This window comes from Hemitrygon akajei, chromosome 15 (genome assembly GCF_048418815.1).
Source record: "Hemitrygon akajei chromosome 15, sHemAka1.3, whole genome shotgun sequence".
NCBI lineage: Eukaryota > Metazoa > Chordata > Chondrichthyes > Myliobatiformes > Dasyatidae > Hemitrygon > Hemitrygon akajei.
This window is the reverse complement of record NC_133138.1, coordinates 61,129,135-61,155,434: the sequence shown is the minus strand read 5'-3', so window position 1 is coordinate 61,155,434 and position 26,300 is coordinate 61,129,135. Positions and strand designations below refer to the sequence as shown.

The following is a 26,300-nucleotide window of genomic DNA, read 5'->3' as shown; positions in this document are numbered from 1 at the left end:
TGGCTCTGTGCATGTACTCAGTGGAATTCAGAAGAATGAGGGGGGACCGTATTGAAACCTAGAGACTGTTGAAAGGCCTCAGAGTGGATGTGGCGATGATGTTTCCTATGGTGAGGGAGTATAAAATGAGGACACAGCCTTAGAATAGAGCGGCGTCCTTTTAGAATGGTGATGAGAAATATCTCAAGCCAGAGAGTGGCAAATCTGTGAAATTCATTACCATATCCAGCTGTGGAAGCCAAGCCATTGGGTATATTTAAGGCAGAGGTTAATAGATTCTTGATTAGACAGGGCATGAAGGGTTATGGGGAAAAAGCAGGAGGTTGGGGCTGGGAGGAAAATTGGATGAGCCATGGTGAAATGGCTGAGCAGTCTCGATGAGCCAAAGGCCTAATTCTACCCCTATATCTTATGGTCATGTGGTTTCCATTGGTCTGGTCTGTGTTAAGTAGAAATGGATTGAATTTGTCTTTGTTTCTTGTCTGGTCCTGCAGGATTGCACTGCATTCAACTATAAAGCAAAGGTAATGCTTTGGAGAAATTTGAGTTTGAATTTGTATAGTAGATGAGCCATGCATTTGAGTCCATGAAATCCATGAATCCTGAACAACACATTTGAGGGCCATGGATCAGAGTTGATCATGGATATTGCATCCTAGCTGTCTAGATATGCAAGTCTGATCAGTACGATGTGGAGAGCAAGCTGTTGCCTCTCCAAGCAACTGATGAACCCAAAGGAATGGCAGAGACCAATACAGTTTGGTACCAGCACCATCACAGGAGTTGCCAGTCAGCATTGAACTCAACATAGGGACTGCCTTAGGGACTCCAGCTCCAGATTTTTCCCTTGGGGTTTACTCCCGAAGCCTTCCCCATAAGTGGGTATAACCACAAGGCAGCTGAAGTCTGAGATAAGTTTTCCTTCTCCTAGATGAGCTGCTGACCATGGCTGACGAGCACCATCTGCCCAAGCAACACATTTACAGTAATAAAAAATATATGGCAGCCAAAGAAACTGTTGATTATGATTTCTAATCCTGGGATGCAGGTTCTTGGTTCGAAGAAACTTAGAACTATACAGTTCCGTTGATTTCTTCAGAATTGTTGCATATCCTCTTTCACTCTAAACTTGTAGACAGCCACTGTGTTAGGGGATTTTCTGTGTCTTCTATTAAGACAAACAAAATATGTTTCATTTTTCAGCCATTTCCTTATTCCCCAATATTAGTTCTCCAGTCTCAGTCTGTAAGAGACATAATAACTTTCCTAATCCTTTACTGTATATACATTTAGGAAGGCTTTGCATTCTTTTGTCATGTCTCTTGAGAGATTACTCCTGTTTTCCCCCTTTTCTATTTCTCTCATGCCCCTCTTCTGTTGAAAGCTGTAATGTTTCAATCATCATGGTCCCAGGTTTACTTTTGGCTGTAGTGTATTGGCCTTTTCATTTGATCAAATACTATTTTTGACTTCTAGGTAACTGTGGCTGGATAAAATTTTCTGTTGGTTTATTTTAAAGGGATGGGTAGGAACAGGCAAATGTCACAACTTCTCATTTCTACCCTACAATTTAATATAATCATGGCTGATCTGATTGCAAACTCAGCTCTGCATTCCCATCTAACCGTAGTAGACCTTTCACTCCCTTGCTTATTAAGTATCAATCTTTGTATGCCTTAAAGATCCCATCCAGACTATATTCAAAGTCCAAGTTCCAAACCCATCACCCATTGAGAAAGACAATTCCAAAAGCTCATGAGAATTTGAGAAGTAAAAGTTGCCTCCTTTCTGCCTTCAGTAAGTGGCCTGTTGTTTTTTAAATACTGACTGCCGAGTTTAAGATTATCCCATAACAACAAATGTGTTCTCTTTATACAGAGATCCCCTGCCAAGACCTCACAAGATCTTGGATTAATTATATACAGGATATTCATTCTTTAATTGTTAATCATTACATGTTTTCTGTCATATCTTATAACTTAATTTCTCTCTATTGCACAAAGAACTCATGCCCCATCTTCTTGGCTTGTTTTGTTTAAACTGAGGAATCTACTAATTTACTAATGTACCAACAGAAAGTGAACTAAATCACTTTTAATCTTGATATAATATTCTACAACATCATGATTAGTGTTCCCTAAAGGCCCTGTAGCTAGCAAATTAACTCTTTCTCAATGGATGATACTAGGATCTAATAGAACACAATTCCATCTGCTTTCTTAACATATTGAGATATATCTCTATTTATTCTCTTGAATTTATCCTCCAAACTATTGCAACTACTTTGTTTTGTCTAGTAACACATAGAACATGGATCAGTGTTGCAAAGAAACAGGCCCTTTGGCCCATGAAGTTGTGCTGAACTATTTAAACTAACAACTAAACACCAAACTAAATTAGTTCCTTCTGCCTAAGCAGTGCCCACATCCCTCCATTCTCTGCAGATTTATGGGTCAATCTGAGGGCCTCATAAATGACCCTGTTGTGTTTGCCTCCATTACCATCCTCGCGGCACTCTCCAGTCTTGTCGTATCCATCCCCTTTGAGCTTACCCTTCCCACCTTAAGTGCACCTTAGACATTTTGACTTTAGGAAAACAACATTGGCTATCTACTCTATCTATGCCTTTCAAAATTTTATAAACTTCTATTGAGTGTCCCCTCAGCTTCTGCCACTCCAGATAAAAATGCCCATGTTATTCAATCTTTTTTTGTGTGTGTATGCCCTCTAAGTCAGGTAGCATTCTGGTAAACTTCTGCCCTCCTTCCAAAGCCCCCATATTTCCTATCATGGATTGACCAAAGATGAATGCAATACTCCAGATGCAGCCTAACCAGATTTTATTAAGCTGCAAAGAGATGAATCTTCCCCAGGATTATTGTTTTAGATCCTGCGATATGCACCTCCAATTTCCTGATTTGCAAAACATCTATATTAAAAATAGTACTTGGAGATCTACAGACACTTCCAATATACACCCCTTCCTGTGTATTATGTGTCTTAGTTCCACCCAAGATTATTGATTTTCCCAACTAAGATCTTTTCAACTACTGTGTTTATCCAGTCCTGTATTTTGAAGGCTGCCCCCCACCCCCATTTACATTTTGCCTATCTATTCTAAGAGTTTAACGTCTTTGGAATATTTAATTCTCAAGCCTGGTTACTTTACAACCACACCCAAACTATGTGCCATTGTTTTACCCGTAATCCATGTCTTCAGATAAAGATACTTCATTTTGAGTCTTTTTACCATTTGTTCCTGCACTGACTCAAGTTGGAGGTAAGTGTGTACACTCTGTCCCATCCTGGCCAGCTTTGTCAATCAGTGATGCTGTGCTGTCATCATGTTGTTTGTCATCAACCTCCTGAGGAATGACTAACCAGACCCATCCCACAACTACATAAATTGAAACCATGTCTACAGGTCAGTTATGCAATTCACTAAAATGCTGGTCCCCATATAGTCCAGTTGAAGCCCAGTCCAACAGGGTAACTCCTTCTTTCCACAGTACCAACGCTCATGCTCCATGAATTGAACGACTTTCTCTCACGCCAATCTTTGAGCCGTGCCTTTAACTTTTGTATCTTATGGAACTTATATAATTTGCATTTGGGTAAAGCAGTAATCGAAAGATTGATGCATTTGTGGCTCCTTGCTTTAAGTAGGACCATAGTTAGACAAACTCCTTAAGCAGATCACTTTAGTTTCTTTGTCGTTGGTTCCCACTCACTTCCTTCCTCTGCCACTCCCAAGTTCCTCACTAACATTGAAGAGAAGCTGCAAACCCTGAAAACAGAGTGTTAGAGACCTTTGATAGTGAATTCCGAGTAAAGTACAGTATTTACGATCCTACCTATATTGCCTTCTTTCATTACTGCATTCCTTTTCACTCCCCCAACTTGTATGGACCCTTGTCCCATGGTGCAGTAGTTAATTTGCTCACCTACCCGCAGTCATTGTTACCCTGACTGCTGGAGTGGCCATCGCTGTTGAATAGTTGCAAAGGATGAGGCTCTGCCAAAATGAACTGCCTCACTTGCAATTAAATTTCATGTTCTTCTTCATTTTTGTATTCTGCACTACTTAACAAAATCATTGCAGATGATTTCTTCAGATGTGGTATTGTGGATTTGTGATCTCCATTGGCTGGTGCATTCCATCATCTTCCCTGCACTGTCTACCTTAATGAAGTTGGAGTATTAATTCCTTGATTCTTTAAATAGAAAGCTACACCAATGCCCTTTTCTCACCAATGTTCTTATCTAGCAGGGTAGGAACTTAGTCGATCTCGCACCTGGGCAGAACATACTGTAGACAGACATTGTGAGAAGTTAAAATGATTCATTGTACTGTGGATATCTCTTTACCTTAATACCTTCATTCAGCCTCTGCCACGATTGAGAATTTTTGTATGCCGTATTCAAACCTTATTCTCCCTTTGTGATAACTTCAGATCAATAATTATCAAAATTATTCTTCTGAATCTATCCATGTGTCAATTGCTGTGCATTAATTAGAGTTTAATTACAGACTGGCAGCCAGCCAGTTTCTTCAGACTTTCTGAAAAGCAGTCCTGGCAAGGGAGCGTAATTATTTCAATTATATTTTTATGGAAATTTGGTTAGCACTTCAAAAAGATTGAAAATTGCACTGAGTATAATGTTAGCATTTGAACCATTCAATGTAGCGTACTTTAAATTTTAGTACTATAATTTGATTAAAAATACTGGAAATTAAGATGCTACATTTTAACAAAATAATTCATTCATTTATTAAATATTATTTCTTTTTATTTCAGAGAACCAATTACAAAGAAGAAATCAGGTAAGAAGCATTTAATTGAATTGATTATGTTATCAAAATGTTTTATTTGTTTATGAGAGATGTTAGAATATTTTTTTTGTTTACTCTGGTAATAGTAGTTTACTGAATTATTGTGAATTGGAAAAGTTGGTCTTAACCAGTTTGACTAGTTTTACCTGCCCTTGAAGATCTTTCTTTGGAATATATTGACAGTATCCTTTGTGTAGCATCAGTATGGGATGCTGAGAAATTCTGACGACCAGTCTAAAGAACCGCTCATGGGAATCGTATCTGCTACAAGTGGTAACAGAGTTCCTTATCATCGTGTAAGAATTTCCAATTGAAAAAATCCTGTTAGTAGCTGTACCATTTATCCATGAGAGTCACACAAGAGTCTAGGGAATCGAAATGAGCAGAGCGTTCTTTTGAAAAATGACAGGGACTGTAGACCATAATGGAGCAAAGCAGTAAATTACCTATTAGCCAGAGAAGAGCCTGAAGCCTAAATGACTTTTAAAAGTAAATCAAAGCTTCTGCTATTAATCAGGAAGCACTCTTTCAAAAGGTTACGTGATCCTGCTCCAGACATTCTAAGCAGACTGTACCTGGATTTCCCGAATAGAAGCAAAGGTCGAATGACATTATTTACATTGAATACTGAGCACGAGACAACAGAAAAATCAAGAATGGAATAAATGTTCTGAAGAGATTAGAAAAGATCTTTCCTGATATGTTGCACAAAAATACATCAGCTGTTTACAAGCAAATGGTATTTGCGATGGACAACGATTACTAGTTTTGAGAAACATCTTGGTCATCTGTGGATGAGTCATTTCTGCAAATTGATGGCTCATATGATAGTACACACGTACAAAATCTCTGGAATGACCTAACAAATTACCACACTATTTACATTAGTCTTAATCCATTCTATATACCACAAATAGGATTCTGTGCAAATGATCTAATTAGTCAAAAGCTAGTGTGATTCATGGGAAACAGCTAGAAGATGTAAGTAATTTGTGTTCCCCTTATGTCTCATCTGGGGTTTCAGTGATTCATTGTTAACCAGCAACTGGAATACTGTTTGCAGGTTTGGTCACAGGGTGTGATGGCAACCTGTGAATGCAGAGAATGCAGAGATGATACAAGAGGAGGTTCCTGAGGCTGGAGAATAGAATACATGCCAGTTTTTAGGCTGGGGCTATATTCTTGGCATCAAAGGAGGTTAAAAGGTTTAATGATATATAAAGATGGGGAGTACAAACGATGTGAACAGGAAGGGTCTGCTTTCTTAGCAGAGAGATGAATAACTAGGAGTGATGAATTTGTGGTAATTAGCAGACAGATTAATGGGGAACTAGGATTTTTTTTCACTGAAAGAATTGATGGTCTAGACTTGCAGCTTGATGGAGGGAGAAAGCCTTAAAAATGTCAGGATGCTCACTTGGAGTGCCAGTGTCAATGCAATTATTGTCTAAGAACTGGGAGTAGTCTGAATATCACGTTATTTCCACCGTAGATGTAATAAGTATAATGGCCTCCCCCAGTTGTATCGATTTTCTGATTCAATGATTTCATTTCTAGTTTTTCATGGAGTATCCACACGTATTTAATGGTGCTGCTGCCAAGCTAATGGTGCAAAATCGGACTCATGAGAATGGAGAGTGACGCTTCTTTCTTGCGCTTTGGACGCTGCTCTAGATTTGCACTCAAGTTAAACACTATTATACGTTCAGGCTTTTATTGGACATGGCATCAAAGGTTATGGGGAGAAGGCCGGGAACTGGGGTTGAGGGGGAGAGAAAAGAAGGACCAGCCATGATTGAATGGCGGAGCGGACTCGATGGGCCAGGTGGCCTAGTTTTGTTCCCATGTCCTATGGTCTTACGGTTTTAAGTTACCATTGCAGTTTAAATGCACTCTCTGAGCCCACTTCTCAAAATGGTTATGAGCTCCAAGATTGTTGGAAAAGTGCTAATTTTTTGAAAGAACAAATGATACCAAAGTCCTGGGGAAATTTTCAGTGCAAATATCAACCATGTTAGACAACAGAATCTGTGAAACTAAGAACTAAGATGCAAGGGAGAAAGATGCTCAAATAGGAATGACTATTAACTCATCCGATAATTAATACTTCTCCATTATCATTCATGCTGAAGGGTGGACTATTTCACAATGCATACATAATAGATGATGGGAGGCTTAAGATGGACCAATCAAATATGAAAGTAGATTATAGGAAAATCTTGTTATTTTTTCAAATGACCATTGGAATAATCTAATAAAATATGGTAGTTTAGAACCTGATTGAATATTATTTCATTGGGATGGAACTTGGGTGAAATTCCAAAGATTTTTTGAATATATATTATGGTAAGAAGGCAACATGGTGATTGTTGGAGACTGGAATATGAAACTGGAGGGTCAACACAGGCATGATAAGTCCACTCTATGATCAGATCACAAGGGTGTGAAGATAAATATTGAGTGATAAACTTCTTTGTGAAAAAATAACTTTTGCTACAACACATGCGCACACACACATATATATATAAGAAAAATAGTTCAGTGTGGTACATTGGGTGGATTCTGATCTACTTTGGAAAAATACATATTATTTATGTTTTGGATGTTAAAGTGATTAACTACATAGTTCATGGTGACAGGACAGATAAAGCGCAGGAAAACATTTGAGATTTTGAGACAAACAACAGCAAATAAAGCCAAAGCTTTGCTGTCATCAGTCATTGAAACATAGGTAAATATTGATCTCAAAGCACATGCAAGTAAAATTGTAATTGATGGAAGTGCAAATCATTACTCAAGTTATATATTCCCATATTTGGTTCTCAAGACTGGTCATTTGAAATTCTCTCCTGATGTGCTTGGAGCACAATTATGTTGTCACCAGGCGTTAATATTTCCAATGAACAGTGCTGTTTTTTTACTATTGTCAGATCATAAATATTAACATGGTCTAAGCAGCTGATGTGCTTCTGACAAAGTGGCCTTCTTATAATTCATTCATGCAGTATAGACTTTCAAAATTCATTACAATACAAAGCAAGCAATGAGTTTTGTATGTTTCTACTGAATGATTGAATTATACTCATATATAGGGTAAATTATCCAGCATTGCATGTAATTCACTTTCTCAACATCTCAATTCAAAACCTTAAAATAATTTCATTTTCCTCACATGTACTTTCATTCATTTTCCTTCATTAGGGCTTGCAATAATCCAGAGAACGGCATCGTTTCTAAAAAGAGGTATTAGAGAAACTCGCTTGGCCATAACTTAACTGATCCTTAACATTGCTGGATGGTCCTTACCCATTACGATTTTGGGCCATGCAGCTGGCTGATTAGCAGTGGTTGGGGCCAGCCTAATGCTAAATGCGGTGTGATTCATGCATGCTCAGTACCTGTGTAATATTGATTAAAATGGGATTAATTTGGGACTGATTTTTGTTCTTTTCACTTAATTCAACTTTTTCTTTGATGATATCACTCAAGAAAGTTTCACTTAAAATATGTTTTTGGCCCCCTATATATAGGTGCACTGTCATTCAAGTAATTGTTCAAATAATCACCTGCTAACCCTTTCATTGGCACAAAGCAATTTGGATATTAAATTTCTTAAATATTTCCCTAAATATGATTTTGTGGCATATATCAAATTTGGAAATGCTTGCTAGTCTTAATGAACAATTGATCAAAAAAATCTAAATATTATATTAATAAAATGTGACTTTATAGCACCTCATCTTAACTGAAGGAAGCAAGTGGCCTATAAGAGGGTTATTCAACAGCAGTTTATTTAAAGCTACACTTAATTCAAGCAGGTTCTGAGAACTGTCTATCTCACTATGTAACCTCTCAGTAATCAATATTATTTTACAGCAATTCTTATTACTTTTCTTGAAAATGTAAACTAATGACTTATTCCACCATTATGTCCTTTGTCATTTTCTTGGTGTTGATGGCTTATTCCACTTCGGAACAGATATGTCCTTTGTCATTTCCTTGGTGCTGTTGATTGGCATCATTTGTGCTTTGTTTTCTTTTTAAATGCATACATTTTTAAAATGACTTGAAAGTAGATGGAAATACAGAATAATGACAATTATTTATATGTGTGGTGTAAAAACAGAAAATACTGGAAGAAGTTGGCAAGTCAAGCAGTATTTCTGGAAAGAGAAAGAAAAATAATGCCCTTCTATTGACCTGAAACGTTAACTTCTCTTTCCATGGGCTCTGCCCGAATTGTTGAGTGTTTCAGTATTTTCTGTTGTTATGTCAGATTTCCAGCATCTGCACTCGTTTGATTTCCAGGCGTTTTAATATGTGTGGCGTTTGATGGAAGCTCTGGAAAATGTTTACAAAATCAGCACTGCAGCAGTCAAGGGATTAATGGTGTTCATCAGGTTTTTTTAAAATAAGATTTTATTAAAATACCATCTAATTTATTTTTCATTTATTAAGTGTTTTAAGATGAGTTTACTAAATAGAAGAAGTACACTGGGGAAATATGAATACAACTATGACTATTGCTTTGTAAATTTCCAAGTGAAATTATAAGTATTATAAAATGATTGCATTGTACACTGTTTGGGATCTTGAGAAAATTCATAGCCTATGTAGAAATTCATCTTTGGTCAGTAACATTAAACTGGACCTTGGATATCATGCGTTGTTGCTATCACTGCTATAACACTGTGAATGAGGGATGGATTTCTAAGTAGTGAAGTATAAGATTGTTTATACTTCAGGATTATGATACATGACTTGTGCACTTTTTAAAAATTTAGAATTAAAGCTTATGTGTTGAAATATTCTTGTTAAAATAATATTCAGTAAGAAGAAGCAATTGCTTGATGCTTTTTATCACAGCAAGTTTTACTTAAAAAGTGTAAATTGACAGTTTTTCCATTTTCTATTCTCTTGGAATATGTGGTTTATGCTACAGTATAATACTACATGCATTGAAGGATTTTTATCTATTAGTAAAGTAGCTTATTGTTATCTGTAAGTAAAGTCAGGATCATTACCACTTGCACTAAGGTTGAAGTGTTGCTGAGGCACTCTCCAGCCTTATTCCTTATTCCAAAAGGAATTATTAACTAAACAGCGAATCTTCCTGATCCAAATGTGCTTTGTACTGGCTTATCTCATGGATTTTCCTCATGACCTGCTGAAGTGCTAATAATTTAAATACTATTTATAACAACATTCAAAAATTGACACTGGATTTGTGATCATTTGGCAGGGCCCTTAAGGTACTATATGTGAAATGAGCATATCATCAGCCCAGAATGAAGTGATCATTCCACACTCGATGCTAAAGAAACTGGTTTTTGTGCGCACTGAGGCTGAACTCTTGTCTGTTGATGGTCTCTCTACCTCAGCATACAAGAGAACATGCCTTTCTAAGATGCAGTCCTTCAGCAACTTGTTCCGGTGTCACAAAACCATTCTCTGACAATCAAGATCTACAATGAGAACCTTACCAACTTGGATCACTTTATGTATATCAGGAACCATGCCTCAGCAAGGTTAGACAATAATGATGTAATTTCACCACTGTCATCAATGTGCTACTGTGTACTTCGACTGCCTGAAGAAAAGGACTGTTCAAAGACCAAGGCATAGTCAGAAAGTAGTGCAACACAGAAACAGGTTCTTTGGTATGCCTCATCCGTGTCGTGGTGCCCAGCAAGCTCATCCCATTTGCTGACTCATGGCCCATATCACTCTCAGTTCTTCCTATTCATGGATTTGTCCAAATATTCTAAACTCTGTTATTGCCACTTCTCAACCATTTCTTTGTAGAACTCATTCCATTTAAGAATTTAAGAATTCATTTAAGACCACAAGCCTGGCACCAAGATCATAGACCATTGAAATACAGTAATCCCTATGCCTTGGAGTGGTTGGGTCTCCGTTTATTTTCTGATCATTATGGTTCTTCTGGTAGTCAAACATGGCGAGCAGTCTTAATTCAGTTTATGTTTAGAGTGCGAATGAACTTACAAATTTTAAGGAAACTAAATAAAGAGCTAAGAAACAGTGCTCAGAGGGCAATTAATGCTAAGGGGCGTATAGACAAAAGGTGCTTTTGAAATATCTATCAATTTTATAGATAAGAGAAATTCCCTAGATAGAGATAAATTAATTAATAGGCGATATAATTGAAGTAATTACATCTTGTGGGTAATGTGCTAATACTTAGCCAATGAATATGAGAAAGGTAACAAAATGTTAGTTCAGCTGGGATATTGCTTTTTGACAGTAAGTGTGAAAAATACTTGAATTTGTTAAAAAGTACAATTCTGATCAATAGTATTATTTTAAAAAGACAGTGGTTTCCAACAGAGTCATAGATCAGCCAACCGTAGACACTTCAATCACTGGAGAAGTATTACGAACATCACCTCCAAAAAATTGTCCAAGTACACTGGCAGGTTAGGTGAATCAACATTCTCGGTATTGAGGTACTGATCCAGCTTAACTAACTCCATTCTATATCCACACCTGATGCCAAATTCCTGAAAAAATACTCTGTGCTGTTCTCTGTCATGGCAAGCAATTTCCAGCAGGATAGAAGACATTTCAAGGGAGAATTAGAAGCCTCTTCAAAAAACTGTAACGTCTTGTCTAACTCATGGGAAGGTCTGACCCATTAGTGCATAAATTATCTGAAAGGCCTGTGGACACTCTGAATCTTTTCAATAGGAACACAAAGGCGGCAAACTGTAGAAGGAGCATTTAACAAATCCCACCTGCTCACCTATGGCAGCATCTATATGTCCTGTATAGAACTCATTTGTCACCTCAAATTTTGTAGTCCTAAGATAGAAGCATATCACCCTTGACTTGGAGGGTCAGTCCAAGAAAAAACCATTTTGAAAATGGTGTTGACTTTTGGAAACCATCATTTGCTGTGATCCATGCTCCATAGAATAATTGAGACCAAAATAATTTTTTTGGCTCACCATCCTTTTCTTAAATCTTATCTGTGTAAAATACTTGGGAACATTTAATTTACCTTGAGTACAAAGTATAAACACACATTTTTACCAAAATGGCAAATGAAAAATGGCAAAGTGCTAGATCTATTGGATCTAATAATTTTTGTATTAAATAAAACAGTCTGGGATTTGGTAATGTAGAAGTAAAAGTATAATTACTTTATACTTTATACTTTATTTATTATATCAATAAATTAGAGAGAGTGCAGAGACGATTTACTAGGATGTTACCTGGGTTTCAGCACTTAAGTTACAGAGAAAGGTTGAACAAGTTAGGTCTCTATTCATTGGAGCGTAGAAGGTTGAGGGGGGATTTGATCGAGGTATTTAAAATGTTGAGAGGGATAGATAGAGTTGACGTGAATAGGCTGTTTCCATTGAGAGTAGGGGAGATTCAAACGAGAGGACATGATTTGAGAGTTAGGGGGCAAAAGTTTAAGGGAAACACGAGGGGGTATTTCTTTACTCAGAGAGTGATAGCTGTGTGGAATGAGCTTCCTGTAGAAGTAGTAGAGGCCAGTTCAGTTGTGTCATTTAAGGTAAAATTGGATAGGTATATGGACAGGAAAGGAGTGGAGGGTTATGGGCTGAGTGTGGGTAGGTGGGACTAGGTGAGATTAAGAGTTCGGCACGGACTAGGAGGGCCGGAATGGCCTGTTTCCGTGCTGTGATTGATATATGGTTATATGTTATATGGTTATAATTAAAGTCCCAGTAATCAGTCATTGCCTAGTTTGCATAACTTCTCAATATTTTCCTCGTAGCTCTGAAGTTGTTTGCATGCACTGGCTTTTTACAGAAAAATGAGTAATATCTTTTGAAATTTAAGGAACAGAGGACTACAGTAAATGCTGCAATACATATTTCATAATGACTGTTTTTGGCTACAAAGTGAATTTTAGTCAAGTTCAAACACGAGATTTCTCTTCATGTACTGCCCTTTCAAGAAGAATGTCATAAATTGCAAAACTATTTACATATGACCTTGTTATATCTTTAATGTAACAAGAAGGTATTTCAGTGGCACTGTTCGTACAGTTATTTTGTGCCTTGGGGTGGGGTGGGGTGAGCATTTATATGTTGGGCTGGTTCAATTTTTTTCTGGAAAGGAAAGTGATGTGATGGTTCAGTGTTGAGTGCATTGTCAAAGAAAATAGATTACCGGTAATTGTCATGTTCGTATAATAAACTCATGCAAACTGGTTTCTGGCAGGCCCAAGTCTTGTCTGCATTATGAGCTCTTTCCCCAAAAGCTGCTGAGTATTTCCAGGAATCCTTGCTTATCACTTCCGGCAGTACAGAACCATCTACTTTAGTATCAAGTCAGATACACGCTGTTCAGAAATGAGTCCTTTGTCTTTACTTTCAGGCTCTGATACGACTCATAGGAGATGTCCTGACCACTCATTCACTCTCCTGTCTCAATCCCCAGGGTACTGTGCTCCAGCCATTTATTTTAATTATTTTTGCATTATTTTTCTCTGCTCTCAACTAATAGCCCACATCGATCTTCCGCTGCACATTCCAAGACATCCAGTCTTGGATTCAAAGACTTCATCTGACTGCCAGATATGGTGAATTGGGCGCTAACTTTCTAAGCTATTCTTTTAATTTCAGCGACATAATTTTTATTCCAGCTAACTGGTGAGATTCACATCCATTTTAACTTGGTGTGATCTCAACATGTGAATAACTTAAAACTGAGAAGATTTTTATCTGCAAGTATAGAAAAACCAGATTTCATCCAATCTGCGTTGTGATTTTTCTGACTGCTGGGAAAGGCAGAGTACATTGAAGTTAAATGCATTACCCATATGCCTGTGGCGACAAGACTGGGAGAAATGCATCTCCTTGCTATGTGGAGAAGAGTGTGGGGAAATTTAATCAGGGTATTCAAAGACAGAAATTGTTTCTTGGCAAAGTGATAGGTGAGCAAAGGACAGAGATTTACACTACATCATGTATTCAATGTGCTGGCATAAGGTACCTGTGTATCGGTTGATCCCTTAGTAGCCTAGGACAAGTGCAAAGATGACTTGAGTGGATATAACTTCCCTGCATTGCCGTTAGATATTTTCCCACATGTTTTAATTTAAAAATTATGCTAGGGTTGGATGGATGATCATGCTTCAGGTTTCTTGATTGAGAGCAGATGTACATTATTTTTCCACAGAATACATGTTGCCAGTCTTGTGACTCTTACCTGGGTAAATGCTGGGTAGCAATTTTTATCAATGCCCACTTCAGTTTTCCCTTAAGATAATAAATTGTGCAGCCTGTTTAAAGTAAACATGTATTAAATTTTGCCAAGCATATGGGAGTAAGACTTATTGTACAAAAGTGCATTTAAATCATGTTTACTAGTGTCCCCCCCCCCCCCCCCCAAAGCTTGCAAGGAATCTCTGTTCCTAAGCAATGTGGAACAAATACAAAATCTATTGGGTTTTATTATTGGTAAATTGGTGTGCTATTCTCTTTGGTGTCCCTCTAAACAGAAATGAATTTTAGGTACTGAGCACAGTGGAACTTCAAGTGATTGTGTGCCAGTCCACATGGTCTTGCAGTGCCCAGATGAATGATATCACCTGCTGACTTCATCAGGTTAAAGATCTTACAGTGTGATGAGGGAAATCCACAGTGAGAATGTATCAAGTCCCAATTCCATACAGATTAATTTTGGTTTTCTAAATTTTAAGTCTGTCAATTTTTACTGAGTTTTTTTCCCCTGTGATAATGACATATCTTTATTTTTGCTTCATTTTGATATTAAGGTGACACCATTATATGAAATGGTATAAGCAACAACCATTGACTATATATATATATATATATATATATATATATATATATATATATATAATATCAAAAGAGGTTTTCTTTATTTCTGTCACACGTCTTTTCTGAATATGTTCTGAACTACTGAATAAAGGACCATACAACTTACGTCTGTTTCAGCATTCTGTAGTGGCAGTAGGAAATGTTATTTGAACAGAGGTAGTTTAACATTAAGGTACTTCTAATTACTCTCCATTGGCAGTATTACAATCACAAAACATTTTGTTAATTGAAAAACTGGCATGCATCATTATTAAATTTCAGAAGAATATGCCCAATTTCTTTGTTCCCCGGATCAGAGAATAGTCACTACCACAAATAGAACAGTTTTGAAGAAAAGGAGGAGATTGGTTGAATCAAACTCAAGGTTGAATTTTGTGTCGTGAGCATTTTCAGTAAACATTTGATTCTATATCTGATCTTTCTTCTTCACAGATTAAAGTTCAAAGTAAATTTATTACCAAAATATATACATATACGGTACATCATCATATACTACCCTGAGATTCATTTTCTTGCAGACCTTCACAGCAAATGAAAAGAAACACAATAGAATTGATGAAGAACCACATATAACAAAGTGTGGGGAAACTACCAATGTGCACAAGACAATAAATAGTGCAAATACAAAAAGGGGGGAAATAATATTCGTAAATAAATAATTAATACATATTAAGAATGTAAGTTAAAGTGTCCTTGAAAATGTGTCCATAGTTTGTGGAATTAGTTCAGTGTTGGGGTAAATGAAGTTGTCCACTTGATTAGAGAGCCTGATGGTTGAGGAGTAATAATTGTCCCCGAACCTGGTAGTGTGGGACTTAAGGATCCTGTGCCTCCTTCTTGATTACAGCAGCAAGAAGAGAGCATAGACTGGATGGTGGGGGTCGTTGATGATGAATGCTGCACATTTTGGAGGGCTTTACCTGTGATGGAGTGGACTGTTTCCACTATATTTTGTAGGCTTTTCTGTTCAAGGATATTGGTATTTCCACACTTGTAACTAATCGATTCATTTTTCACGTTGTCTTTTTCTTGCATTTGTTCTGTTGGTCTTGATAGTATTACACTAAATATCTCCACTTATTTGCATTATTAAACTTACAGTGAGAAATTTGAAATTCTGTGGCATTAGTTTCAATTCTTACAGCTCAGCAAATTGAATCTCAAGTGGAGTGCTGGATGAGCTAAGCCCTTAAAGAATAAGAACTGGCTTTTCTCTGTTGTTTATCATAATAAACTAATAATAATTTGATTTTCTGTGTTTTCCATAAATAGTGCTTGTAATCAGAGATTAGTTTTTTAGTTTGGAAGTTACTGTGTTTGCACAGGGAGACCTATTTCATGATACCAGGGGAATACATAATGTCAAGAGAAACAGAAAGCTGTCATTTGCATGATGGATCTTCCAGCTGTTATGTTTTAAGTGTCAGAATAACTCCAGGCTGTATCTAATGAAGGGTCTCGGCCCAAAACATCGACAGTGCTTCTCCCTATAGATGCTGCCTAGCCTGCTGTGTTCTACCAGCATTTTGTGTGTGAGGCTGTATCTAGACCTAGTCTGTCACCTTGAGTAATAAACTTTTGTTCAATTACTACAATTTCATATATGTAGTGTTAAGCATAAGGCCATATAACATGCATGTTAAATATGATTACAGTGCCTATAAAAAGTATTCACCCTCCCAATGTTTTACAACGTTGAATCACAGTGGTTTTAATTTGGCTTTTTTGACACTGATCAGCAGAAAAAGACCCTTTCATGTCAAAGTGAGAACAGATCTCTACAAAGTGATCTAAATCAATTACAAATATAAAACACAAAATGATTGGTTGCAGAAGTATTCGCCCCTATCAAGTCAGTATGTAGTAGATGCACCTGTGGCAGCAATTACAGCCTTGAGTCTGTGTGAGTTGGTCTCTTATCAGCTTTGCACATCTGGACACTGAAATTGTTCCACATTCTTCTTTACAAAACTGCTCATGCTTTGTCAGCTTGCATGGGGATCACGAGTGAACAGCCTTTTTCAATTCCAGCAACAAATTCTCAATTGCATTGAGGTCTGGTCTCTGACTTTGCCACTCCACGACATGAACTTTGTTGTTTTAAGCCTTTCTTGTGTAGCTTTGGGTTTATGCTTGGGGTCATTGTCGTGCTGAAAAACTAATCTTCTCCCAAGTTGCGGTTTTCTTGCAGACTGCATCAGGTTTTCCTCCAGGATTTCCCTGTATTTGCTGCATTCATTTTACCCTCTACCTTCACAAGCCTTCCAGGGTCTGCTGCAGTGAGGCATCCCCACAGCATGATGCAGTCACCACCATGCTTCACAGTAGTGATGATGTGTGGTGTTTGGCTTACACCAAACATAGCGTTTAGTCTGATGGCCAAAAAGCTCAATTTAGGTTTCATCAGACCATACAACCTTCTTCCAGCTGACTTCAGAGTCTCCTACACACCTTCTGGGAAACTAGCTGAGATTTCATGTGAGTTTTTTTAACGACAATGGTTTTCTCTTTGGCACTCTCCCATAAAGCTGTGACCGGTGAAGCACCCGAGAACCAGTTGTTCTATGTGCAGTCTCTCCCATCTCAACCACTGAAGCTTGTAACTCCTCCGGAGTTTTCATAGGTCTCTTGGAGACTTCCCTCACTATTTCCCTTCTTGCACGGTCACTCAGTTTTTGAAGACAGCCTGCTTTAGGCAGATTTACTGCTCTGCCATGTTATTTCCATTTCTTGATGATTGACATAACTGTACTCCATGGGATATTCAGTGACTTGAAGTCTTCTTGTATCCATCTCCTGACTTGTGCTGGGATACTGACTCACCAGCAGTTGGACCTTTCTGATACAGGAGTATTTATACTACAATCAATTGAAACACCTTGACTGCACACAGGTCCCCAAAACAGAACTCTATTTAACTAATTATGTGACTTCTAAAACCAGTTTGGCTGCACAGGTGATGATTTGGTGTGTTATAGTAAAGGGAGGGGGTGAATACTTAATGCAATCAATCATTTTGTGTTTTATATTTGTAATTAATTTAGATCACTTTGTAGAGACGTTCTCACTTTGACACAAAAGAGTCTTTTTTGTTGATCAGTGTTGTAAAACAATAAAACATGAAAATTTCCGGGGGGAAGGCAGTGATAACGCTTTTTATAGGTATTGTATATTCTGGCCCTTCTCCGTGAATTGTCATCTTGTTGTGGTGGAGAAGCTTGTGTGGTTCTGAGATCCCGAGGGCGATGCCTCTGGAGCTATGCTCCCGGTAGGGTCACCCATGGCGGTAAGGTCGAGGGTGAGGTCCCTGACAAAGAACAATCCAACCAAGACCTCAACGGTGGAACAGGCGGAGGAAGTTACTTCGAACTCAATGTCTGTGAAGGCGGATGAAGGCTGCAACAAACCCATCAGCTCCAATCGTCGTGGTTTCCTTGCCATTGGAATCAGTGGGTTGATTTGTGAAGTAATGTGTACTTCTTGGAGTGCAACATCAAGTACATGTTAAACAAATACACGCACAGGCGTCTTTGCTCTGTGGGCCACTTCTTCAGAACAAAGACCATCATCTTCGACCTCGAGGGATAGCCACGGTGCCGATGATTCTGCCGATGATTTTAGAGAATGATTTCTTAAAAACTGGACTAGTTTTAACTTTAATTGTTACAACTATAAATGGAAAATAGTTGCAGCACTCAGTACTGTTTTTTTTTCATGTTCTCAGGAAGCGATGAGTATCCGAATTTTGGGGATGACCTTATGCAGCAGAGGTCTTGCAGGATCAATTATCCCAAATGTCAGAGCGTATGAATGCTGAGCGGTGTGGTAGGGCAGTCATAGATGTAGGGCTGGATTTTGCCAATGGTTCTGAATGAAGCCGCTGGCTTTTAAATGGTAGTATGTTTCTCAGTGTTAGATTTGTTAACAGTGTGCAGTTTTTGCATGTGATCATTTTTAATGGTGCTTCTTTGTTGCATCTCAGTGAAATGCCAAGTTGACATTGCATTGTCCATCTACCCTTAATGTTATGACACCTCATTACAATTGATATAAATATATTGATATAATTGATACAATGAATGTTTTACTTACATCACTTCAGGAGCCAAATTAAATTGAATAACTTGGGATTAAAATCATATTTAACCAGACTTGGTAATAAGGATATTAGATTTCCTTTCCTAAAGGACATAAGTGAAGCGGATGGATTTTTTTGAGGAAGTCGTAGTTGTATATTAACTATTTGTGAATAGTTAATTGCTCTGTGTGACAAAATGTACTGAACTGCCAAATTAGCCTGCATAGTCATGTATAAGTTATGGACAAGAAAGTATTTTATCCAACTCCAACATGGTCGAAACATTGATCCATTTGGCATGCAGCCAGTGTTTTTTTACCAGCAAGTACAACCTCCAACTGTGGTACCCATTATTTTTAAGATGTGTGATTGCAGGGCATAGGGTCAAACACTGGAATTTGGGACAGGGAAGTTCTTTTTTGTGTGGCACACATCAAATGGAGCAAATTATGTTATAGAGATTAATCGAAATAGTGGAGGTACTAGTTAAATCTTATGGCTCAAATTCTACAAGATTGTGATAAAAATGAATCAGTGGAAGAAAAGTAGGTGAAATAATTTAGATAGGATAACTGGTTTAGGAAGTAACCCAGTAAAGCCCTATTAAAACAGGCCTGATCATAATAGATTATTGAAGGAAGTGGAATTATCTTATCTAAGGATTTAAATTTATTTATTTATTTGTTTGTTTGTTTTTTTAACATCAATGTTTTGCAATGTGTCTTTCCAAAGAAAGAAAGAGCATCCCGCAAGATTACCAAAGACTCGCTAGTCTAATTAAACCCTAAAAATTCATCTTTAAAACTGGATCAAACATAACCAACACAGATTTATATAAAAGATGGTTATATATTTGACTAATTAACATTCAAGGAAATAAATAATTAGACAAAATGCAGTGAGTAAGATTACCATAGCTTTTCAAATGGTATTTGAAAAATAGGGGGCTTATTAACCTTGTATTAAGACAAATACAGATTTAAAATTGACTGAAGGGCAGAAATACAAAGGATAGCTGCCATCTTACCATCTTATTTTGGAATTGAAACATGAATACCATCTACTAAAATGAGTGTGGGGACACAAAAGTTTTCAGATTATTGACAGACTCATTTGGTTCACAAAGCAAATTTTAACATGTGGAATGTGCTGTCTGCTCAAATGACATCTAACCAATCCCCTTTGAAAGTTATTTGCTTAGAATATGCAACACAGAAACAGGCAATTCTGTCCAATGGCTAACACTGGCATTTATGTCCTACTTAAAGCCATTTGTAGCTGTGGGAGAAGCACTGAATAATGGATTTAAATGAATAATTCTTGCAGAGAGCCAGCATAAGGCTGAATATTTTCCCAGGACATTATTATTTTATCACTTATCAGTACAAAAATAAGAAACATAATAAGACACTTTCAAGCAATTTCATGAGGCCATAAGCAAATTGATAATTGAGCAATCTTAATGTGGGGAAAATGTGAGGTTACCTGTTGGGAAATGGATATATAATTTTTCTGGCTGGTGTTTGTAGCTTGGCAGCAAAACCTGGATTGCATTTACGATTTTGATAGGATTGAAGGACACTGATCAGGAGGCATCTAAAATGGAAAATTAATTTGGCTTGGTTTAATATTTTATTTTTTGGTAGTAATTTAGGGTTTCTTTAAAGAACAAAATATTTTAAATTAAAATATGTACTTCACAATAGCTTTTAAATGTGTCTGAAATTTAGAAGTACTTACACATAGTCTTAAAGAAGGGTCTCAGTCCAAAATGTCGACTGTTTATTCATTTCTATTGATGCTGCCTGACCTGCTGAGTTCCTCCACCATTTTGTGTGTGTTGCTTTGGATTTCCAGCATCTGCAGAGTTTTGCATGCTTATGCACAGTGCGCCACATGATTAGGTACCTCCTGTATCTAATAAAGTGGCCACTGAGTGCATGGCGATGGTCTTCTGCTACTGTAGCCATTCACTTCAAGGTTCGATAGTCTCGAAGACGAATATTAAGGACATGAATAAGATGCAACCAGTTTACTGAGATAAAACATGGATGAGAAACCAGAAGAGCTGGACTCTTCACTAGAGAACAGGAAACTAATATTGAACAAAGGGGTTCATACTGAAATTTGCTTTGGAAAGTAATTAGAAACTTGTACCACAGGGTAACGAATTGAGACATTATTAGTGCCATGACACAGGAAGAAAGAGAGGTGGGGGTATTTGTAAGTAGAGAGCATTAAGCAGCTTCAAGTACCTTATCAAAAAAAAATGATTGAAGTAAATAATTTTAAAGAAGGATTGGATAATAAGCAGAGGTAAGGCAGAAGTATTGAAGTAAGTGGATAGCCCTTTTAAGGTATTCATTGAAAAATAGAAAATTCAGTTATTTTTATCAACAAAGAGCAAGCAAGGCTAATTCCTGAGATTATAACAGGCTTTTTTGTTTTAAGGCATTAGTATGTGCTGGAAGTCACAGTGTAAACGGCTAGAAAGTGCTTTCTCAATGTATAATTTGCCATATTGGTGCTATAAATCAGAATGATCTCTGAGAATAATATAGTGGTCCTTTTGTTGTCAAAACCAATTTGCAACTAGTCTATGGGTGGAAAAGCATTGAATTTATTTGCATATGCAATTAAGGATTGCCCTGAATCCAGCCAGTGCCGAGTGCTGAGATCAGAAGAACCAGGTGACTGGCAACGCAGACAACCCTAAATTCCAACCCTCTTTCTTTTGCTGCCATCAGTTCAAAGCTCTCCAGGTTCGTTCAATATAAGCTACCATTATCTGTCCCTTTCCAGTCAAGAATAATTGTCAGCAGCCAGGTTGACGAAGGCAAGTTTTCAGATCGTGAGTCATGACTGATATCTCAAAAACAGGATATACTAAAGCTGAGAATGATATAGTGGTAAAGTCCTTTTGCTGTCAAAATCAATTTGTAACTCATTGGAATTTTAATTATAGTAAAAGAAATGTATTTTTTAAATCTGCTGGGATTCTGTACATAGTACCTTTGGATTATAGTAATTTTCTTCAAGATAACAAGGTTACAATTCTGTGGTATAATTGTTTATTTTGAGGATTGATATCTACAGCAAGTCAACAACTCAACTGAAGACTGATCAATTTAACCACGTCTGCTTCAGAGTCAACTGTAGGACTATCCTTGTGTGCTAAGAAAGAGATCAGGATTGTGGTTGTTTGGAGTACAGTGAAACTCCATCAATTTGTTGTTGAGTGTCCCATCATTCCCTTTATTATTAGTTTCACTCTCTTACATTTGATCTTTTTGTTTGCAGGTGGAGATGGAACATCTGCAGACCAGTTTTTTCTGGATCAGTATGTGGCAGTGACCAATTATGACAAACAGGAAAGCACTGAGATTAGTCTGTATCAAGGCCAAGTCGTGGAAGTAATAGAGAAAAACGAATCTGGTAAGTTAATTCTGGAAATATGAACAATTTTGCTGTCTAATACAAAAAAAATTAGGATTTGTTCAACATTTCCACTCAAATCTCTTTCATCACTCTAGTAAGCGGCCAATTTCAGAAAATGCGGTTTGCTTTAATTCTATAACAATTAATGTAATCGCCACTGTATGCTTTCTGTTTACTTTAGCTATTACTTGGTAAGTATATATTCACAGATTCCTGTGATTTGCATATTCAATTACAGAAATGCACTTCCAAACACATAGAGCACAGTACGGTCCTTCTAACCGTGATGCTGTAACAACCTTTTAACTTACTCAAGATCAATCTAATCCTTCACCCTTAATAACCCTCCATTTTTCTAACATTCATGTGCCTATCTAAGTGCTTCTTAAATGGCCCCGATTTACCATCATTCCTGGGTGTGTTCCACTGTGTAAAGAATTACCTCTGGCATCACTCCTCTACTTTCCTTCAATCAACTTAAATTTTATGCTCTCTTGTGTTAGCCGTTTTTGCCCTGGAAAAAACCCTCTGGCTATCTACTCTATCTTTGCCTCATTATCTTGCACACCTCTATCAAGTCACCTCTCATCTTCCTTTGCTCCAAAGAGAAAAGCCTTATCTCACTCAACTTATCTTCAAAGTACAAAGTTCAATGTACACTTATTATCAATGTATGTATACATCACCATATACTACCCTGAGATTCATTTTCTTGCACGCATTCTGAGTAGAACCAAGAAATACAATAGAATCAATAAAAAACTACACACAAGAATCGACAAACAGCCAATGTACAAAAGGAATCAAACTGTGCAAATACAAAAATAATAATAATAACAATAAGTAAGTAAATAAATAATACAGAAAAAACAGGAGTTTTAGGGTCCTGGAAAGTGAGTCTGTGGGTTGTGGAATCAATTCGTTGTTGAGGTGATTCAGGAGTGTGATGGTTGAAGGGTAATAACTATTCCTGAATCTGGTGGTGTTGGAGATGAGGCTCATATACCTTCTTCCGGATGGCAACAGCAAGAAGGGAGCATGGCTTGGAAGGTGGGTGTCCTTGATGATGGGTGCTGCTTTCTTGTGGCAACACTCCTTGTGGATGTCCTCAGTGGTGGGAAGGGCTTTTCCTGTGATGGACTGGGCTTTTTGCAGCTTTTTTTATCCTTCGGCACTGGTATTTTCATATCAGACCATTATGCAATCAGTCAGGATACTCTTCGCTGTGCAGTTATACAAGTTTGTCAGAGTTTTAAATGACATGCTGCATCTGTGCAAACTCCTAAGAAAGTAGAGGTGCTGCAGTGCCTCTTTGAAATGGCACTTGCGTGCTGGGCCCAGGACAGATCCCCTTATATGATAACAACAAGGAGTTTCAAACTACTGGCCCACTCCACTTCCAATCCCCTAATGAGGACTGACTCCCGGATCCCTGCTTTCTCCCCCCTGTAATCAATAGTCAGCTTTTTGGTTTTGCTCTTGTTGAGTGAGAGGTTGCTGTTGTGGCGCCATTGAACTCGATTCTCAATCTTCCTTCTATATTCTGATTTGACAACATCTTTGATTCAGCCAACAACAGAGGGGTTGTCAGCAAACTTAAATATGGCATTGGAGCTGCACTTAGCCTCACAGCTGATGAAGGCAAGGCAGTAGATGTTGTCTATATGGACTTTAGCAAGGCCATAGACAAGATCCCACAATGGGAGGTTGGTCGAGAAGGTTCAGTCGCTTGGCGTTCAAGGTGAGGTAGTAAATTGGATTAGACATTGGCTTTGTGGGAGAAGTCAAAGAGTGATGTGGTCTGGACCGGCTGGAAAAAGGAGCTAAAAAATGGCAGATTGAATTTACTGCAGGCAAGTGTGGATTTTGGCACTTTGGTACACACCAGGGTAGGGCTTGCATGCTGAGCGGTAGGTCGTTGAGTGCAGTAGAACAGAAAGATCCGGGAATACAGATCCATAGTTCCTTGAAAGTGGTGTCGCAGGTTGATAGGGTCATAAAAATGCTTTTGGCACATTGACCTTCATAAACAGTATTGAGTACAGGAGTTAGGATGTTATGTTGTAGTTGTTTAAGATGTTGGTGAGGCTGAATTTGGGTCACAGTGTCAGCTTGGGTCACCTACCTACAGGAAAGAGATCAATAAGTTGAAAGAGTGCAGAGAAAATTCACACAGATGTTGCCAGGACTTAAGGACCTGAGTTATAGAGAAAGGGTGAATGTGTTAGGAATTTATTCTCTGGAATGTAGAAGAAAGAGGGGATATTTTGACAGAGATATACAAAGTGATGAGGGGTATACTGTAGTCAGGGTAAATGCAAGCAGGATTTTTCCACTGAGGTTGGCTAAGACGAGAACTAGAGGTCATGGGTTAAGCAATCTGTTCTCTCGCTTCCCATAGTTACCTAAAGTATATCCCATTTGGCCCCAGGGCTTATCTATCCTCATGTTTTCCAAGATTTCTAGCACATCCTCCTTTGTAACAGCAACATGTTCAAACATATCAGCGTACTTTATGCTGTCCCCCCCCCCCCCCAATCATCAAAGTCCCACATTCCCATTGTTTTCCTGATGTGTGTAGAGGGTACCGTAGATTCCGGATTATAAGCCGCTACTTTTTTCCCCACATTTTGAACAGCTTTGAACTCTGCGGCCTTTAATCCAGAGCGGCTAATACATGTTTTTTTTTCATGCCGCCTCGTAAACATTTTGCCTCGTAACAGTAGACCAATAAAATTGATGAGTAGTTCACAGAGGTCCAATGAAATTGTACGATAAATCAAGCGCACTTTCACAATTAAATTATTGTAAATCAGTCATTTGTACTCACCCTCATCAACATGGAAAATACTCGAAGAAAAGCAAGACCCGAGCGCATCAGACCCGATTAGACCCGATCGCGTTACGCAAGCGCGTCAGACCCGAGCGCATTAGACCCGATCGCGTTACGCAAGCGCGTCAGACCCGATTAGACCCGATCGCGTTACGCAAGCGCGTCAGACCCGAGCGTGTCAGACCCGAGCGCATCAGACCCGATTAGACCCGATCGCGTTACGCAAGCGCGTCAGACCCGATTAGACCCGATCGCGTTACGCGAGCGCATCAGACCCGAGCGAAAACGCTGCTTTTAAGTTAAAGGCGATCAATAACTTTTCCTGGTAGGCTGCAGTATATATATTTTTACCAGTCGCTAGGAGATATTGGAATGTTGTTCGTGCTGTTCAGTAAAAAAGTATATGCAACGTAATTTGTGTTACCGATACGTATGTATATTTAAAAGTAGCGGTGCGGCCTTTACAATTAAAAAATTGATTTTATTTCTAAAATTAGAGCCAGCGGCTTTTAATCAGGTGCGCTCTGTAGTCCGGAATCTACGGTACTATTTTTTTCAATGACAGTGTCAGTGCACTAACGTGTGTTAGTATGATAAAATATGCATTGGTCTATTATCAGATTTGCTGACTTTCAAAATGTTGCTCTTTGCATTCTGGTGGGAGGGGAGTGGAACTGAAAAGTCCCATGACACTGTTTCAATCCTGCCAATATACATTCTTCGATCAATAGTCTTAAAAGGAGACTGCTTAAGTATTATCACATTACCATTTATTGCTGTGTACTATGCAAGTGACTGCTGCAATCTGCGTGTCATACTGGAAAAGCACATCATTTGCTGTAAATAGTTGTGAAATGTACAGAAGTCTGATATAACTAGCTTTAAAAAATATTATCCTGTTTTCTACCTCAGGATTCAATGTACATTTCTTTACACTAAAATATGTTGGGTCTTTATAACGAGAATTGTACATCACAGAAACAGAATGCGGACCATTATAGTAACCTGTACTCACCCTATTAGCCTCCATTGGGTCTGTAGCCTTTGAAGAACAAATTGTAACTGAAAGAACAGGTTTCTAGATAATGAAGCATTTATTCATAATACCATAAGAACAAAAAAACAATTTGTCCCTTTTCTCTAGCACTTAAATTAGCATTGAATGAAATACTGCCTTTTTTGCCAGTCCTTTGCCCATCTTTTCTCAAGATAATTTTAATTATTATCTGCTTCAAAAATCTTGTAATAGTTCTGTATATGTATCCATGACTTCAA

At 37.9% G+C, this 26,300-nt stretch overlaps 1 protein-coding gene across 2 annotated transcripts in view; it reads left to right on the top strand.

Moving 5' to 3' along the window:
- The window catches only part of sh3pxd2b (SH3 and PX domains 2B), a 293,160-nt gene that overhangs the window by 221,002 nt on the left and 45,858 nt on the right, over positions 1-26,300 (top strand). The window contains exons 6-8 of one of the 2 annotated variants that reach the window (XM_073067663.1): positions 4,800-4,825; positions 8,036-8,077; positions 22,055-22,189. In XM_073067663.1, coding sequence (XP_072923764.1) covers positions 4,800-4,825; positions 8,036-8,077; positions 22,055-22,189 — 203 coding nt within the window. The remainder of the gene's footprint in view (positions 1-4,799; positions 4,826-8,035; positions 8,078-22,054; positions 22,190-26,300) is intronic. The other variant, XM_073067665.1, reaches the window with a different exon arrangement.